Source organism: Leopardus geoffroyi, chromosome X (genome assembly GCF_018350155.1).
Source record: "Leopardus geoffroyi isolate Oge1 chromosome X, O.geoffroyi_Oge1_pat1.0, whole genome shotgun sequence".
NCBI classification, from domain to species: Eukaryota; Metazoa; Chordata; class Mammalia; order Carnivora; family Felidae; genus Leopardus; species Leopardus geoffroyi.
Genome location: NC_059343.1, coordinates 49,743,522 through 49,762,829, shown reverse-complemented (window position 1 = coordinate 49,762,829; position 19,308 = coordinate 49,743,522). Strand labels below are relative to the sequence as shown.

Genomic DNA, 19,308 nt, shown 5'->3' with positions numbered 1-19,308 from the left:
CAACAAAGTAGGAATAGAGAGAGCATACCTCAACATCATAAAGGCCATGTATAAAAACTCCACAGCTAACATCGTTGTCAATATGGAAAACTGAGAGAATTTCCTCTAAGGTCAGAAGAGAGAGACGGTCCACTCTCACCACTGTTATTTAACATAGTAATGGGAGTCCTAGCCACAGCAATCAGACAACACAAAGAAAAAGAAATACAAATCAGCAAGGACGAATTCTACTTCTCACTGTTTGCAGATGACATGATACTCTATACAGAAATCCCTAAACACTCCACCAAAAAATGGCTAGAATTGATAGACAAATTCAGTAAATTTTCAGGTACCCAAATGAAGGTACCAACATTTGTTGCATTTCTATACACTAACAATGAAGCAACAGAAAGAGAAACTAAGTAACCAACACCATTTACAATTGCACCAAAAACAGTAAGATACCTAGGAATAAACCTAACCAAAGAGGTAAAATATCTGTATGAATAAAACTATAAAACACCGCTGAAAGAAATTGAAGATGACACAATGAAATGGAAAAACATTCCATGTTCATGGATTGGAAGAACAAATATTGTTAAAATGCTTATATTATCCAAAGCAATTTACACATCAGCAGTTTTCACAGAGCTAGAACAAACAATCTTACAATTTGTATGAATACACAAAAGACCCTGAATAGCCAAAGCAATCTTGAGAAAGGAAAGGAAAGCTGGAAGCATCACAATTTCAGACTGCAAGTAATATTACAAAACTGTTGTGACCAAGACAGTATGGTACTGGTACAAAAATAGACACACAGATACATGGTACATATTTAAAATCCAGAAGTGAACCCTCCTATACATGATCAATTAATCTTCAACAAAAAAAGAATATCCAATGGGGGAAAAACAGTCTCTTCAATAAATGGTGGTGATAAAACTGAACAGCAGCATGAAAAATTATAAAACTGGTCCACTTTCTCACACAAAAATAAATTCATAATGTATTAAAGACCTAAATGTGAGATAAGAAAGCATGAAAGATAAGAAAATCCTAGAGGAGATCACAGGCCATAACGTCTTTGACATTGACCATAGGAACTTCTTACTAGACATGTCTCCGGAGTCAAAGGAAACAAAAGCAAAAATAAATATTTGGTACTTCATCAAGATAAGAAACTTCTGCAAAGTGAAGGAAACAATCAACAATACTAAAAGTCAACCTTTGGAGCCAGAGAAGATTTGTGCAAATGATATATCTGATAAAGGTTTAATTTCATAAAATATATAAAGAACTTATAAAACGCAGCACCCAAAAAAGCAATAATCCAATTTAAAAATGGACAGAAGACATGAATAGAAACTTTTCCAAAGAAGACATACAGATGGCCAACAGACACATGGAAAGATGCTAAAACTTCACTCATAATCAGGGAAATGGAAGTCAAAACTACAATGAGATATCACCTCACACCGGTAAGGATAGCTCAAATTAACAACAGGAAACAACAGGTATTGGCAAGAATGCAGAGGAGGAGGAAACCTCTTACACTGTTGATGGAATGCAAATGGGTGCAGCCACTCTGGAAAACAGCATGGGGATTCCTCAAAAAGTTAAAAAGAGAACTACCCTATTATCCAGCAATTGTGCTACTAGGTATTTATCCAAAGTATAAAAGAATACTGATTTGAAGAGATACATTCACCCTGATGTTTATAGCAGCATTATCTTTATTAAACAAATTATAGAAAGAACCCAAGTGTCCACTGACTGATGAATGAATAAAGAAAATGTGGTGTGTGTGTGTGTGTGTGTGTGATGGGATATTACTCAGCCATGAAAGAATGAAATCTTGCAATTTTCATTACTGTAAATAGGGCTAGAGAGTATTATGCTAATAGAACTAGGTGAGTCAGAGAAAGACAAATACCATATGATTCCACTCATATGTGGAATTTAAGGAAAAAAAAACAAATGAACATAGTGGGGCGGAAAGAGAAGGAAACCAAGAAAGTGATTCCTAACTATAGAGAATAAATTCATGGTTACTTGACAGGAGGTGGACAAGGAGATTAAAAAGGGCATTTTTTTGTGTGTGATGATCATCTGGTATTGTATGTAAGTGTTGAAACACTAAATTGTATACCTGAAACATACTGTATGTTAACCAACTTTAATTTTTTTTTTAATTTTTTTTCAACATTTATTTATTTTTGGGACAGAGAGAGACAGAGCATGAATGGGGGAGGGGCAGAGAGAGAGGGAGACACAGAATCGGAAACAGGCTCCAGGCTCCGAGCCATCAGCCCAGAGCCCGACGCGGGGCTCGAACTCACGGACCGCGAGATCGTGACCTGGCTGAAGTCGGACGCTTAACCGACTGCGCCACCCAGGCGCCCCTAACCAACTTTAATTTAAATAAAAAATGGTGTAAAAAGGAATGTGATCATCTCATAAAAACAATTGGCTCATAGAAAAGGAAGTATATGAAACACCTCTTTGATTTTCCCTCTACTGTTTCCTTCGCCTACTCCCGTTTCCCAAGAAAACATTAAGTCTATGCTAGGTTCCTTGACTGCCAACACTAATGTGGTCTGGATTATACCAAATGCTGAGATCTAGAGGTATAACTTTGGTTGGAAAAAAGCTGATGTCATGGATTGGCATTAGTTTGCATTTTGTGGGTGTAAGATCCATTGACATACTTGTATGTTCTCCTGATTATTATGAACTTCAGAAAACCAGAGCAGTGAGACAAATCGGTTGGGTTAGCCCAATTATAGATGGGTTTGAGGAAGCTTCACCCATCTCAGTGGAAAATGTTCCAGGCCACAGCTGTGAACAAAGGAATTGCAACTCTGTGAGTGAAACAATTCCTAATGAGAGTGAACAAAATAAGAAATGAGGACAGTGAGAAAAGTGGACTATAAATTCTTTCAGATTTAATTTTGCCAAAGGGAGAGGAATTTTGTTTTAGGGATTCCATTTTTCTCTAGTGAATTAAACGATAGAAAATTCATTTAAAAAAACACAAGTGGGGCGCCTGGGTGGCTTAGTCAGTTAAGCATCTAACTCTTGATGTCAGTTCAAGTCATGATCTCATGGTTGTGAGATAGAGCCCCATATCAGGCTCCATGCTTAGCATGGGATTCTGCTTGGAATTATCTCTCTCTTTCTCCTTCTGTCCCTCCTCTGCTTGCTCACACTCTCTCTGTAAGGTAAAAAATATTAATAATATATATATATTTAAAAAAACCACAAGCAACAAAAAATAGATTAAAATTCCACAGAATTTAAAATTTTTCTGCCTTAGAAGGCCTGGGTGGCTCAGTCGGTTAAGCGTCTGACTTCAGCTCAGGTCATGATCTCACAGTTCCTGAGATTGAGCCCCACATCAGGCTCTGTAGTGACAGCTCAGATCCTGAAGCCTGCTTCACATTCTGTGTGTCCCTCTCTCTCTGCCCTTTCCCTTCTCTCTCTCTCAAAAATGAAATAAACATTAAAAAATAATTTAAAAATTGTGTTCAAAAATACCTACCAATAAAGAAAAAAATGAGGGAACATATTTGCAAATCATGTATCTGATAAGGGGCTTATGTACAGAATACACAGAATACTTGTAATTCAATAATAAAAGGAAACATCACTCCTCATCAGGGAAATACAAATGAAAACCACACTCAGATTTCACCTCACGCCATTCAGAGTGGCTAAAATGAACAAATCAGGAGACTATAGATGCTGGAGAGGATGTGGGGAAACGGGAACCCTCTTGCACTGTTGGTGGGAATGCAAATTGGTGCAGCCACTCTGGAAAACAGTGTGGAGGTTCCTCAGAAAATTAAAAATAGACCTACCCTATGACCCAGCAATAGCACTGCTAGGAATTTACCCAAGGGATACAGGGGTGCTGATGCATAGGGGCACTTGTACTCCAATGTTTATGGCAGCACTTTCAGCAATAGTCAAATTATGGAAAGGCCTAAATGTCCATCAACTGATGAATGGATGAAGACATTGTGGTTTGTATACACGATGGAATACTACGTGGCAATTGGAAAGAATGAAATCTCGCCTTTTGTAGCAACGTGGATGGAACTGGAGGGTGTTATGCTAAGTGAAATAAGTCATACAGAGAAAAACAGATACCATATGTTTTCACTCCTATGTGGATCCTGAGAAGCTTAACAGAAGTCCGTGGGGAAGAGGAAGAAAAAAAAAAGAGGTTAGAGAGGGAGGGAGCCAAAACATAAGAGACTCTTAAAAACTGAGAACAAACTGAGGATTGATGGGGGGTGGGGTAGAGGGGAAAATGGGTGATAGATATTGAGAAGGGCACTTGTTGGGATGAAAACTGGCTGTTGTATGTAAGCAATGAATCATGGGAATCTACCCTGAAGTAAAAAGCACACTGTACACACTGTATGTTAGCTAACTTGGTAATAAATTATATTAAAATAAATAAATAAATAAATAAATAAATAAATAAATAAATACATAAATAAAATAATTAAATAAAAATAAAATAAAGGAAAAAAAGAAAAATATGGGTGCAAGAGGCAAGGATACAGCATGGTGTTGTGTAGGCCAGCACCCCCTTTCCCAATTCTTGGGCATGAAGTGTCTTTGGAGCACCCGCTCCTGCCTCAGCTACTGCCACCTACACTACAGATGGTTGTTGTCTCTATGGTGAGGAGGAGGAAGAGGAGTGCCAGATCAAGGGCATAAGTACAAAAATTAAAAAAATAAAGTGTTTTATGAAACAAACAAATCTTCAATCAAGTGTAACATTTTGATGCTTGACATCTAGACTACTTCTCTCACTATGCCAGCAGTAACTGTAGATCGTAACCAAATAATTTGTGAAGTTTGGGCTTGCAACCTGTATGAAGAGATGAAGAAAATTCATTCAGTTATCTGAAAATATAATTGCGTTGCTATGGACACTGATTTTCTGGGTGTGGCTGCAAGAATTTAGGAGGAAGGCTGACTATCAGTACCAACTCTTGCAATATAATGTAGACTTCTTAAATATAAGTTGGCTAGAACTGACATTTATGAATGAGCAAAGAGAATACTCTCCAACAACCTCAACTTGGTAGTTTAATTTTAAATTTAATTTGATGGAGTACATGTATTCCCAGGACTCTATAGTGATACTAAAAACATCTGGTATCCATTTTTAAAAACGTGAGGAAGGAATTGAGACCCATTACTTCACAGAACTTCTTATGACATCGGGAGTGGTCCTCTGCAAAGGGGTCAAATGGTTATAATTTCACAGTGGTTATGATTTTGGCTATTTAATCAAAATCCTGACCAACTCTAACTTGCCTGAAGAAGAACTAGACTTCTTTGAGATCCTTCAATTATTTATTTCTAATAATTTATGATGTGAAGTACTCCCTGAAGAACGGCAAAAAATCTCAAAGGTGGTTTATGGGAAGCTGCTCAACAGTTACAGCTGGAACTGATAGGACCACAACATCAGGCAGGATCTGATTAATTGTTCACAGAAATGACCTTTTTGAAAATGAGAGAAGAATGAAGACATCAGTAGTGCCTCTTTCTCAGTTGGTTTTTAGGTTGAGAACATTAAAAATCTTATGTCAAAAAAGGAAAATATAATTAAAAATGGGCAAATTATTTGAATAGATGTTTCTCCAAAGAAGAAATACAAGTAGTCAGTAAGTGCAGGAAAAAATGATAAACATCATCAGTCATTAATAAAATGATAAGTAATAACAAGTGTTAGTATATAGAGGAAATTGGGACCCTCACATACTCCTGATGGGAATAAACAATAGTTCAACCTCTTTGGAAAAGAGTGTGGCAGTTCCTTGAAATGTTACATTAGGTTACTACATGACTCTCCTAGGTGTATATTCAAGAGAAATGAACACATTATATCTACATAAATACTGGTATGCAAATATTCATAGCAATGCTATTCACAACAGCCAAAAGGTAGAAACAAAGCAAATGTCTATCAGCTGATGAATAAATAAATATGGGGCGCCTGGGTGGCTCAGTCAGTTAAGCGTCCGACTTCGGCTCAGGTCATGATCTCACGGTCCGTGAGTTCGAGCCCCGCATCGGGCTTTGTGCTGACAGCTCAGAGCCTGGAGCCTGTTTTGGATTCTGTGTTTCCCTCTCTCTCTCTGACCCTCCCCTGTTCATGCTCTGTCTCTCTCTGTCTCAAAAATAAATAAACGTTAATAAATAAATAAATAAATAAATAGTATGGGATTTCTATACAATGGATATTTATTTGGAAATAAATTAACTGATAAGTGATACAGGCTACAAAATGGATGAACCTTGAAAAAAATCTTGCTAAATGAAAGGAGCCAGACACAAAATATCACGTATTGTATGATTCATCCATATAAATTGATTAGAATATGCAAATCTATAGCCACAGAAAATAGATTTGTAGGTGCCTACGTCTTTGGGCTCTGCAGAGAAATAGGCAGTGACTGCAAATCGGCACAAAGTTTCTTTTTGGGGAAATGGAAATTTTCTTAAACCAAGTGTGGTTATGGTTGCCCAATATTGTAAAATACTAACAGCCACTGAATTGTATGATTTTAAAAGGTTAATTTTATAGTATATGTATTATATCTCAATAAAGTTGTTATAAGAATCAATGAAATCAATTCTCCTTACAAACAAGAAAATAAAAATTATATTATTATCTCAATAAGTGGAGGAAAAGCACTTGACAAAATTAAACATGTATTTGCAATTAAAAAAAAAAACTTTCAGTGAACAACAAATGGAATGGAACTTCCTTAATGTGATAAAAGACATCCATAAATAATCTACAACTAACATCATACTTAATGGTGAAAGACTGAATCTTTAAAAATAGCAAGAATGACCCCTCTCACCTCCACATTTCAGCATCATACTGGAAGTCCAAACCAGGACAATGAGAGGGGGAAAAGAAAAGAAAAGAAAAGAAAAGAAAAGAAAAGAAAAGTGCAGAGACACAGAGAGAAGTGGGGATAAGAAATAAAGGCAATAATGATGGTGGGGATGAGGAAAATGATGATGATGACGATGATGACGATGACGATGATGATGATAAAAGAAGCAGAGAAAAAATCTGAAGCTAGAGATACTGCTTGAGAGCTCTTGGATCCCCCAAAGTCTTGCCTTGTTTATCTTTTTTAAGTTTATTTATTTTGAGAAGGAGAGAGAGAGAGAGAGAGAGAGGCAGAGAGGGAGAGAATCCCAAACAGGCTCCGTGCTGTCAGCACAGAGCCTGATGCAGAGTTCAAACTCAAACCATGAGATCATGACCTGAGCTGAAATCAAGAGTTGGATGCTTAACAAATTGAGCCACCCAGGGGCCCATTTCTTGCCTTGTTTCTTAAAGAAGGTTCTGGATTGACAGCTGGATGACTATAACTTTATCTCATGGTAGTTCTGCTAGGTGATAGTAGTAAGAGGAAATAGCCCAAGAGAGATCAAATTCTTACCATAGGGTGGGTCTCTATAGGGACCTTATGCTTCCTAAGTCAGGTGATTTTGCCTTGAAGGAAGGAAAAGTTCTAACTGTTCCATTGTCATCAGCTCCAACTATAACTGAATATAACTGGAAAGTGGCTGAAGATAGAGATAACACCACAGTTCTGAAATTCTTTCCAATGCCATAATTCACATGTATATAATGTACATTTTATAAAGTGCTGTCTTAAAAGCCATAATTATATCAAGACATTATTTAAGATATTTTTTACTCACATAAATAATAGCAATAAAACCAAAAGAGAAAAAAGGGAAATTGATTATAGAAGACCCCTCAAAAAGGCCTACATGCTTGTAATAAATAAAACTTTAAAAGAAAATTCTTTCTGTTCACAGACCGTGATTGTCTATGTATAAAATCTCAAAGTATATTCCAAAAAACTCCTAAAATTAATAAGTGAGTTTAACAACTTTGTAGGATATAGAGCCAATATAAAACAGTTAATGACATTTGTATATACTGATATTAAGCAATTGGAAAATGGGATTATCTGAAAATTACATTCATATTAGCACCAAAAAATTCAGTACTTAAGAATAAATATAGCAAAATATGTGCAGGAATCTGTGTTCAGAAAAATACAAAACACTGATGAAAGAAATAAAAAACCTAAGTAAATGGAGAGATATCACGTGATGATTAATTAGAATACTAATAATGTTGGGACATCGATACTTCCCAGTTTGATCTACAGACTGAAAAAAAAATCTACCAAGAGTTTTTTGTTTTGTTTTGTGTTGTGTTGTGTTGTTTTTCTTTTAGATATCAACAAGCTTAATCTAAAATTTGTACATGAGATTGGGGCGCCTGGATGGCTCAGTCAGTTAAGCGTCTGACTTCGCTTCAGGTCATGATCTCACAGTTCATGTGTTCAAGCCCCATGTTGGGCTCTGTGCCAATAGCTAGGAGCCTGGAGCCTGCTTCGGATTCTGTGTCTCTCCCTCCCCCGCCGCCCCTCCCGCACTCACACTCTGTCTCTCTCCCTCTCTATCTCTCCCTCAAAAATAAACATTAAGAAATAAAATAAAATAAAATTTGTACATGAAGTCAAAGTTAATAGAAGAGCCAAGTAAGTATATTAAAAGAGAAAAAAACAGAATAACATTGGAAAATTCACACTATCTAATTTCTAGACTTATTCTAAAGCTCTGTAATTAAGAAAGTGGGTTATCGCCAAAAATAAAAAATAATTTATGTGAGGTGATGAATGTATTAACTGACTTGATTGCAGTAATTCTTTCACCATGTATAGGTATATTAAAATACCACATTTCACACCTTTTAAAAATCATGTGGTACAACCTAAACATATACTATATTTTTGTCAATCATGTGTCAATAAAGCTGGGGGAAAAATAGTGGGAGTTGGTGAATAGACAACTTGTTCAGTGGAATAACACAGAAAGGGCCAAAATAGAGTCAAAATGTAGTCAGCTGATTTTAGACAAAGGGCAAAGGCAATTCAATGAAGAAAGGGTAGTCTTTAACAAATGGTATCAGAAAACTAGGCAACTATATGCAAAGAAACAAATCTCAGCATATACCTCATATCTTAAACAAAAGTTAACTCAAAATGGGTCATAGACCTAATGTAAAGTGTAAAACTCTAAAATTTAGAGGAGAAAGCATTAGAGAAAATCTACACTGGTTTTGCTAAGAGTTTTAGATATAGAACCAAAGCACAGAAAAAAAAAAATTGCACTTTATCACAATTAAAAACTTGTTTTGTGAAGAACACAGTAAAAAGTCTGCAAGTACAAGACACAGGCAGGGAGAAAAAATATTTACAAATCACATATATAAAATCCTCAAAACTCTACAATAAGAAAACCCAGACCCAGTTTTTTAAGGGCTCCTGGGTGGCTCAGTCAATTAAGCATCCAACTTAGGCTCAGGTCATGGTTCATGGGATCAAGCCCTGTGTTCGGTTCTCTGCTGTTAGCACAGAGACTGCTTTGGATCCTCTGTCCCCACCTCTCTCTGCCCCTCCCCTGCTCATGCTCACTCTTTCTCTCTCAAAAATAAATAAACATTAAAAAATAAATAAACATTAAAAAATAAATTATTTTTTAAAGACAAATGTTCAGAAAAAACAATTTAACAAATAAATTATACAGGTGACAAATATGCTTATGAAAAGATGTTCAGCATCATTAATCATTAAGAAAATACAAATTAAGACCATGGCGCAGCTTGTCAGTGCACACCAATGAGTGTGGCTAAAATAAAAATTCTTACAATACCAAATGCTGAGGAGGATTCAGAGCAAATAGAACTCCTGTACAATGCTGGTAGGAAAGCAAAATAATAAAGCTACTTTGGAAAACTTTATAAGCAATTTTTATATATCATCATACATGTATATTCTGCGATAGAGTTTAAAGGTAACAAAGAATGTTAGAAATATAACATGAATTTTAAAAAATAAATATTGATTAACAAAACAAGCTGCAGAAAAATAACATATGTTTGATAAAACTTATGTTTAAAATAAAGCTCAGCTAAGTTAGATTATGGGACATATCAGAGTTTTATGTCATACTTGCTGACAGTGTAATCATTAAGAAAAAAAGAACATATTTCTTGAATATCTATAGAGTGGATTTATATAATTAAAAAAAAAGAAGTGCCAGATAAGGTTGTAACTAAGTACAGAATTGGTTAGTTTTATAAAGTATAGAGACATCATAAATCTTATGAGTTGTATAGTATATACACCTGGGTATAATGATCCAGAACCATTTCCAAGAAATGTCATGTGTGAGCCATTGAAAGAGAATTATTATTTTTCTCCCGACAGTACATTTTAAAAATAAATATGAGACTCTTAAAAACTGAGAATAAACTGAGGGTTGCTTAGGGGTGGGAAGAAGGGGAAAGTGGGTGATGGGCAATGAGGAGGGCACCTGTTGGGATGAGCACTGGGTGTTGTATGGAAACCAATTTGACAATAAATTTCATATTTAAAAAATAATAAAATAATAAATATGATACTGGGGCCCCTGGGTGCCTCAGTCCGTTAAGCTTCTGACTTCAGCTCAGGTCAGATCTCACAGTTTGTGGGTTGGAGATCCGCCTCAGGCTTTGTGCTGACAGCTAGGAGCCTGGAGCCTGGAGCCTGCTTCGGTTTCTATGTCTTTGTCTCTGTGCTTCCTCTGCTTGCTTCCTCTCTCTCTCTCTCTCAAAAATAAAAAAAAAAATTAAAAAAATTATAATAAATACATAAGATATAGAAAATGCACAATACCCATTCACAAGTGTATATACCATATTTATTACATATTTTATATCTTATATACCATATATAGCATATACCATATATAGTATAGTATAATATATAGTATATTTAAATCTATATACATCTAAAGATCGTTAGGATATACAAAAATTGAATGATGATTGTAAGCATTAGAGAGGGAGAAATGAATAGAATTTGGGCTAAAGAAAAAAGAGAATTATATTTTATTATATTATATATATAATATATACCATATATAATATATAATTATATAATTATATAACATAATATAATATGTATTATATTATATTATAGCTTATTTCTACTTTTAAAGGCTTCAATAAAAATAAGTAAAGTTAATTTTGAACTGAGAGTGTTTAGTATTTCTAGTATTGCTATATATACTGTATTTTCAAATGTCATAAAAAATGATTGTAAAAAGAATTTTTAATGACTGATTTGGCAAACTAATCCCAGATTACTAGGAGATTAGAAAAAGGCTGAAGGATATAAAGTGTTAATATTTTGCTGCAAGCCTTGGGGAATAAGAAGTGGATTATTTTATTCAGATGAATTTTCTGAATTTTACACAATGTCCACACTGTGCATGCAATTCTTTTGCAACCAGTGGAAGAATTTTAAAAGAGAGGAAAAAATAAAAAAGAAGGAAAAAATATCCTCAAGATGCAAAGTCTGGTAATTATCTCGAGATTTGGTCAAGATGGCAGACTGAGGTGCTTTTCTCTCCTCCTACTTCAAATTGCTTTTAATGACAGGAAAGGAAGGTTTCTGTATTATAAATAATAACTCTAGATGGGCATGGGGAAAAGAAAAGGCAGATTCCTCGAGGACAGAAAGCAGATGGGGCAAGGGCACTGAGGTGTGGGCTGTGGCGAGGAGACTGGGAGCCTCCCCGACCTGAAGAGTGGGTGCCAAGGGAGGGAGGGGTTGTGGTCCCGGAGGCTCCTTGCTTTGGAAAGGGGCGGGACTGGGAGCCAAGGAGAGCCTCCCAGGCCTAGGGCAGCGGTTGTTGTGAGACTTGGGGATGGGGTGGGGGAGCGCGGTGTTTGGCAGGAAGGGGAGGCCTCTCTCCTGGCAGGAAGCTGCGCTACGGGAAGAGGGAGGAGACTGCGGCGGCGGCGGCTGTGCCTGGTGGGAGCCAGATGTGGCAGTGCTGCTGCCGCCAACAGTGAGACTGAGAACCCATGAGCCGAGTGCTGGGGACACCGCCTCCATCTCCGCCTTCCTCACAGCGCTCCAAGATACCTTCTTGCCTACGGATCCTCCCCTCTCAGCTCCTGCAAGCACTCACCTCATCGTCTGCTGATCCTCTTTCGCCGCAGGTTCACAGCGGAGGCAGCGCGGCAAGGTGTCCCATTTGGGCACGTGAGGCCCGTGATCCCCGGACGTGGGGAGGTGGGCACTGGACTAGAAAACCGGAGGATTGGGGTTGGTGGGTGTCCAGCAAGAAAATTGGGGTCGGTATTCTGATGAGTTATGAGGGAGACTAAAAAGGGTGATTTGGGGACTGTGTGTGTGTGTGTGTGTGTGTGTGTTTGTGTGTGTGTGTGGTGTGTGTGTGGGGGGGGGGAATTGAAGAGCACCTGGATGATGTACAAAGGTAGCCAGGCATGAAAATACGTTTGTTATAGGCGCTCAACAGGAAAATGGGGATGACCAGAAAGAGACATGAAGGAGAGGTGAACACCAGGCAGAAGGCATGAGGATGGGAGACAAAAGGGATTAAGAATAGATGGCCATGGGCAGGGGGCAGGTGGAGTGACATTAGTAGAAATGGAGTAATGAGGTGGAGGCTAAGAAATGGTGAATAGCCGTGTTTGGTGTGGGGGTCCTAGGATGGCAACAGAGGATCAGGCATTATGCAAAAGAGCCTGCTCCCTCTATCTGGGGCCTCAACCACCAGGATCACAACATTCACCGCCTCTCTAATGCTGCAGCACAGCCAAAGAAGCCTGGAGGGAGGGCACTGAAGACAAACATGCAATAGTCTTTTGATATCCAGTATTCCAGCTGGACACATTAGAATGATTTGGGCTGAATGTACCTGGTGCCCAAGAAGTTTGAGATACAAAGGGAAAAAATCTCACACTATAATACACCAAATATGTCTCCCTAGCCCCTTTCCTCCTCCTGCAGGCATGAAGACCCTTCACAAAAAGGCAGCTGCAGATCAGCAAACCAGGGAAACTGATGATCACCACATTGGATCTGCAAATATGAGGAAGAAAAAGACCTGTCAAAAGAAGCAGAGGGGCAGACCTTCATCCCAGCTCCGAAGGAACATAGTGGGCTGCAGAATTTCACATGGATGGAAAGAAGGCAATGAGCCCATCACGCAGTGGAAAGGAACCGTTCTGGATCAGGTGCCTATCAATCCCTCTCTTTACCTGGTCAAATATGATGGAATTGACTGTGTCTATGGACTGGAACTTCACAGAGATGAAAGGATTTTAAAGCTTAAAATCCTTCCTGATAAGGTGCCATGTTCTCGAGTCACAGATGTGTGCCTTGCAAATACCATAATTGGGAAAGCTGTGGAACATATGTTTGAGGGTGAGCATGGTTCCAAAGATGAATGGAGGGGAATGGTCTTAGCCCAAGCACCTATCATGAAAGCCTGGTTTTATATTACCTATGAGAAGGATCCTGTCTTATACATGTACCAGCTTCTAGATGATTACAGAGAAGGAGACCTCCGTATCATGCCAGAGTCCAGTGAGTCTCCTCCAACAGAGAGGGAGCCAGAAGGAGTTATAGATGGCCTCATAGGTAAACATGTGGAATATACCAAAGAAGATGGCTCCAAAAGGACAGGCAAGGTCATTCACCAAGTGGAAGCCAAACCCTCTGTGTATTTCATCAAGTTTGATGATGATTTCCATATCTATGTCTATGATTTGGTGAAAAAGTCCTAACTGTTAGGGTAAACTTTGCCACATTTGTGAGAACAAATGTATACTTTGTAGATGTGCAAAATAATGTTGCTTTTCAGTGTATTGAAAGCTTAAGGGTCCCTGTTAATTCAACATCTTTGCCAGCATAACTGTTGTTTTGTTTTGAAAAATACAAATTTATGTGGACATGACATGCTGTGTGTAAGGACTTTGTCATGTTGAAAAGATTGGGTGTGTTTGGTGGATGGGGCATGAAAGGAAGGGACAGCTGTAAATGCAGGCTGTGAATAAAGTTCAGCTAATATCATAATCAGTCATCTAAAAATGGAATAGGACTTAGCTGGTCTGGTCTAGAGAGGGGGGAGGAGAAGGAACTAGAGATGGGCTGTAGAGGGAGGGAGAAGAGGAGGTGACTGCCTAGGAAGAGGTGGGGCAGGGCCAGAAATGGAGAGGCTCCCTGGGGGAGGGATGGCCTAAGAAAGAGAGGCACACAACTGGGAGGGGGTGGAGAATAACGGAGAATGAGATCTTGGGGCTTAGAGGAAAACAAACAGAATGCCTTGAGTAGAGAGGGGCTCAACATAACTTAGAGCAAGGTCTAGAGCAAGGTGGAGGGGGAGCGGGAAGAGGTATTTGGCAGGAATCTGGAGGGTACTCAAAGGGTCTGCATGAATAAGGAGCCATAAGGGGAGGAACACTGAGGAAGACAGAATTCCAAGCGGAAAGACTGCCAGAGTAAGTGAGAATACAGAAAAGAAGGTGTGAGGAATGGGGCCCACGAGACATGGGAAGGCCCAGGAAAAAGTTGTACTTCTGGCAGTAGCCACATTGCCTTCCCTGGCTCTGTGCAGAGAGGATGTGACAGCTGTCAAAGAAGCCAAATGGGTTGGAAGTTCCCTAGAATGGCATTTTGACAGGGATGAGTCAAGACTTAAGCAGGAGTGAACTATATACCTAAAAAGCTTTTCTTATTCCAGGGATTTTATGCCACAACTGCTCAGCAGAAGTTAAACCCTCAGCCTATACACATTTAACATGGCACCCCATGAACACGGGGCTGTGGGTTGACTCCTCACATTTCCCACAGGACCCAGGTGCAGTAAATCTTGGACCTGAAGGTCCTGGTTCATTGCCCCTGCAGGATAAACAATTATTGTGAGGAATGGATTGATGGGGCACTCAGAACTTAAAAGATGTGCCACCTTGCATTTGGAAAGTATTTTATGCAGAAGAATAAAACCTTGAAGAACCGAGTTACAGCAATCTTGTCACTCTTCTTTCTCCTACTGCACTGTGCCTTGCCTCCCTACACAAGAGGTGCATCAGAGGACTGATCCTGATGTTCCTCTCCAGGGCATGAGAAATACTTGACAGTCCATATTTCTGTCAGCAGCTTCCTGAAACCACAGGTGGCAGCAATCAGTGATCTTCCAAGTAGATGTCTGCTGCCCCCAAAAGCCCCATTCAAGACTATACCCCTACAAATAAGGTGGCTGCTGACCTTTCACAGGTAGTCCTTGGCCAGTCTTGCCCACACCAAGCACACAAGAAAGCTATGATGGAAGTTTGTTTGGTTCTGTTTCCAGGTGAAATGAATGGCATGGAGCTATTGGGCTACAAGCAGTGATTTTGTATAACTAAATACTCAACTGTATAATGCCACACAGAGGGGTGGTGTTGGTGGGGAGAGGGTGCAATAATCCCAATAAAATTCCTCCAAGATACTGTGTCCTAACACATGGGTCTGTGTCCTTCTCTTTTTCTCCCCCATGCCATTCCCAGTACTGCTGAGGAAGTTCCCTTCAAAACCTTTTCTCTGGTTTCCCCACCCTACACTCCACTAAAATATACCCCTGCCCTCAAAGAAAGAGTTAAGGCGACCCCACTGCCTAGGCTTCCTTACCTTCATGCATAGGAAATGGAGGGAGAGGCAGAGAGCTTCCACAAATCAAAAGCAGGTGTAACCCAACATGACCTGAAGTTATTTGCCTGAAGAATTACCAAAGTAAACCCATCTCACCATAGCAGGCTTCAGTTTTCTTTTATACATCACACATTTTACTCTAGCAAACACGTACATGGGCCAATTTCAGCCAGCTGTAATGTTTTGTTTGATCCTGGTAATTTATGTGCTATTTTGAAATTAGCTACTTAGACATTTGGGAGATTTCACATTTTAAAAGTCCATATTTATGATGTACCTTAAAAAAATAAACTGAAGATGAGGACCCATATTTGAACAAGGATACAAGCAGCTGGGTCTGAGGAAGGGCTCAGCCCATTCTAGGCTCTGAATGCTGTTTCAGCTTGGGCATCCACCTAGTTGGCCTGCTTCACTCTAATAAAAATCCGAGTTGTCCCCTGGAGACATTTGAATTCATAGTTTTGTAGATAGATCCATGGGAAAATACCTAGCCCTATTTTTGGCTTAATTTCACCCCAATTGCCTTTGAATTCAATTCTTTGATCTTTATGTTGCAAATACTTTCCTTAGGTGGGCGTTCTGCCAGGCAGTCTTCTAGGCACAGGTGTATATGATATTGTAATGAGCAAAAGAAACAAATAAAATACTCATTCTTTTAAATATGAAATTTATTGTCAAATTGTTTTCCATACAACACCCAGTTTTCATCCCAACAAGTGCCCTCCTCAATACCAATCACCCACCCTCCCCTCCTTCCCACCCCCCATCAGTTTGTTCTCAGTTTTTGACAGTCTCTTATGTTTTGGCTCCCTCCCTCTCTAAACTCTTTTTTTTTCTTCCTCTCCCCCATGGACTTCTGTTAAGCTTCTCAGGATCCACATAAGAGTGAAAATGTATGGTATCTGTTTTTCTCTGTATGAATTTTTTCACTTAGCATCACACTCTCCAGTTCCATCCACATTGCTACAAAAGGCCAGATTTCATTCCAATTGTGTAGTATTCCGTTGTGTATACAAACCACAATTTCTTTATCCATTCATCAGTTGATGGACATTTAGGCCTTTCCATAATTTGGCTATTGTTGAAAGTGCTGCTATAAACATTGGGGGTACAAGTGCCCCTATGCATCAGCATCTCTGTATCCCTTGAGTAAATTCCTAACAGTGCTATAGCTAGGTCATAGGGTAGAACTATTTTTAATTTTTTGAGGAACCTCCACACTATTTTCCAGAGCGGCTGCACCAGTTTACATTCTCACCAACAGTGCAAGAGGGTTCCCATTTCTCCACATCCTCTCCAGCATCTATAGTCTCCTGATTTATTTTAGCCACTCTGACTGGCATGAGGTGAAATGTGAGTGTGGTTTTGATTTGTATTTCCCTGATGAGGAGTAACGTTGAGCATCTTTTCATGTGCCTGTTGGCCATCTGGATGTCTTCTTTAGAGAAGTGTCTATTCATGTTTTCTGCCCATTTCTTCACTGGATTATTTGTTTTTTGGGTGTGGAGTTGGGTGAGTTCTTTATAGATTTTGGATACTAGTCCTTTGTCCAATACGTCATTTGCAAATATTTTTTCCCCATTCCGTTGGTTGCCTTTTAGTTTTGTTCATTGTTTCCTTTGCTGTGCAAAAGCTTTTTATCTTCATGAGGTACCAATAGTTCATTTTTCCTATTAATTCCCTTACCTTTGGGGACGTGTCAAGTAAGAAATTGCTGTGGCTGAGGTCAGAGAGGTTTTTTCCTGCTTTCTCCTCTAGAGTTTTGATGGCTTCCTGTCTCCCATTCAGGTCCTTTATCCATTTTGAGTTTGTTTTTGTGAATGCTGTAAGAAAGTGGTCTAGTTTCATCCTTCTGCCTGTTGCTGTCCAGTTCTCCCAGCAAGAGACTGTCTTTTTTCCATTGGATATTCTTTCCTGCTTTGTCAAAATTCCTTGGCCATACTTTTGTGGGTCTACTTCTGGGGTTTCTATTCTATGCCATTGGTCTATGTGTCTGTTTTTGTGCCAATACCATGCTGTCTTGATTATTACAGCTTTGTAGTAGAGGCTAAAGTCTGGATTTTCATGCCTCCTGCTTTGGTCTTCTTCTTCAAAATTACTTTGGCTATTTGGAGCCTTTTGTGGTTCCATACAAATTTTAGAATTGCTTGTTATAGCTTTGAGAAGAATGCTGGTGCAATTTTGATTGGGATTGCATTGAATGTATAGATAGCTTTGGGGAGTATTGACATCTTAACAATATTTATTTTTCCAATCCATGAGTACGGAATGTTTTTCCATTTCTTTATATCTTCTTCAATTTCCTTCATAAGCTTTCTATAGTTTTCAGCATACAGATCTTTTACATCTTTGGTTAGGTTTATTCCTAGGTATTTATGCTTCTTGGTACAATTGTGAATGGGATCAGTTTCTTCATTTGTCTTTCTGTTGCTTCATTATTAGTGTATAAGAATACAACTGATTTCTGTACATTGATTCTGTATCCTGTAACTTTGCTGAGTTCATGTATCAGTTCTAACAGACTTTTGATGGACTCTATCGGGTTTTCCATGTATAATAACATGTCATATGCAAAAAGGGAAAGCTTAACTTCATCCTTGCCAATTTTGATGCCTTTGATTTCCTTTTGTTGTCTGATTTCTGATGGTAGGACTTCCAACCTTATGTTAAACAACAGCGGTGAGAGTGGACATCCTTGTCGTGTCCCTGATCTCAGGGAGAAAGCTCTCAGTTTTTCCCCATTGAGGATGACGTTAGCTGTGGGCTTTTCATAAATGGTTTTTATGATGTTTAAGTATGTTCCTTCTATCCCGACTTTCTCGGGGGGTTTTATTAAGAAAGGATGCTGAATTTTGTCAAATGCTTTTTCTGCATCGATTGACGGATCATATGGTTCTTATCTTTTCTTTTATTAATGTGATGTATCACGTTGATTGATTTGCAAATGTTGAACCAGCCCTACAGCCCAGGAATGAATCCCACTGGATCATGGTGGATAATTCTTTTTATATGGTGTTGCATTCGATTTGCTAGTATCTTATTGAGCATTTTTGCATCCATATTCATCAGGGATATTGGCCTGTAGTTCTCTTTTTTTTTGCTGGGTCTCTGTCTCGTTTAGGAATCAGAGTAATGCTGGCTTCATAGAATGAGTCTGGAAGTTTTCCTTCCCTTTATAACTTTTGGAATAGTTTGAGAAGGATAGGTATTACTTCTGCTTTAAATGTCTGGTAGAATTCCCCTGGGAAGCCAACTGGTCCTGGACTCTTATTTGTTGGGAGATTTTTGATAACTGACTCAATTTATTCACTGGTTATGGGTCTGTTCAAGTGTTCTATTTCTTTCTGTTCAAGTTTTGGAAGTGTGTGGGTGCTTAGGAAATTGTACATTTTACCTGGTTGTCCAGTTTGTTGGCATATAATTTTTGACAGTATTCCCTGATAATTACTTGTATTTCTGAGGGATTGGTTGTAATAATTCCACTTTCATCCATAATTTTATCTATGTGCGTCATCTCCCTTTTCTTTTTGAGAAGCCTGGCTAGAGGTTTATCAATTTTGTTTATTGTTTCAAAAAACCAACTCTTGGTTTCATTGATCTGCTCTACAGTTTTGTAAGATTCTATATTGTTTATTTCTGCTCTGATCTTTATTACTTCTCTTCTTCTGCTGGGTTTGGGGTGTCTCTGCTGCTCTGCTTCTTTTTC

The 19,308-nt window shown here is 38.7% G+C and overlaps 1 protein-coding gene and 1 pseudogene across 5 annotated transcripts; both read left to right on the top strand.

Annotated features, from left to right (window-relative positions):
- Positions 1 to 4,813: 4,813 nt before the first annotated feature.
- LOC123594367 lies at positions 4,814 to 5,536 on the top strand (annotated as a pseudogene).
- Positions 5,537 to 11,830: 6,294 nt separating this feature from the next.
- LOC123594744 (spindlin-2) lies at positions 11,831 to 13,869 on the top strand. Of its 5 annotated transcripts, none has more exons than XM_045471656.1 (2): positions 11,831 to 12,216; positions 12,901 to 13,869. In XM_045471656.1, exons 1-2 carry the CDS (start codon positions 11,969 to 11,971, stop codon positions 13,697 to 13,699), a joined length of 1,047 nt encoding a protein of 348 aa, XP_045327612.1. In that variant the 5' UTR covers positions 11,831 to 11,968; the 3' UTR covers positions 13,700 to 13,869. The 5 variants fall into 5 exon arrangements, with proteins under 5 accessions (XP_045327612.1, XP_045327613.1, XP_045327615.1 ...); XM_045471657.1 differs by having other exon boundaries at positions 11,832 to 12,132; XM_045471659.1 differs by having other exon boundaries at positions 12,066 to 12,179.
- The last annotated feature ends 5,439 nt before the right edge of the window (positions 13,870 to 19,308 follow it).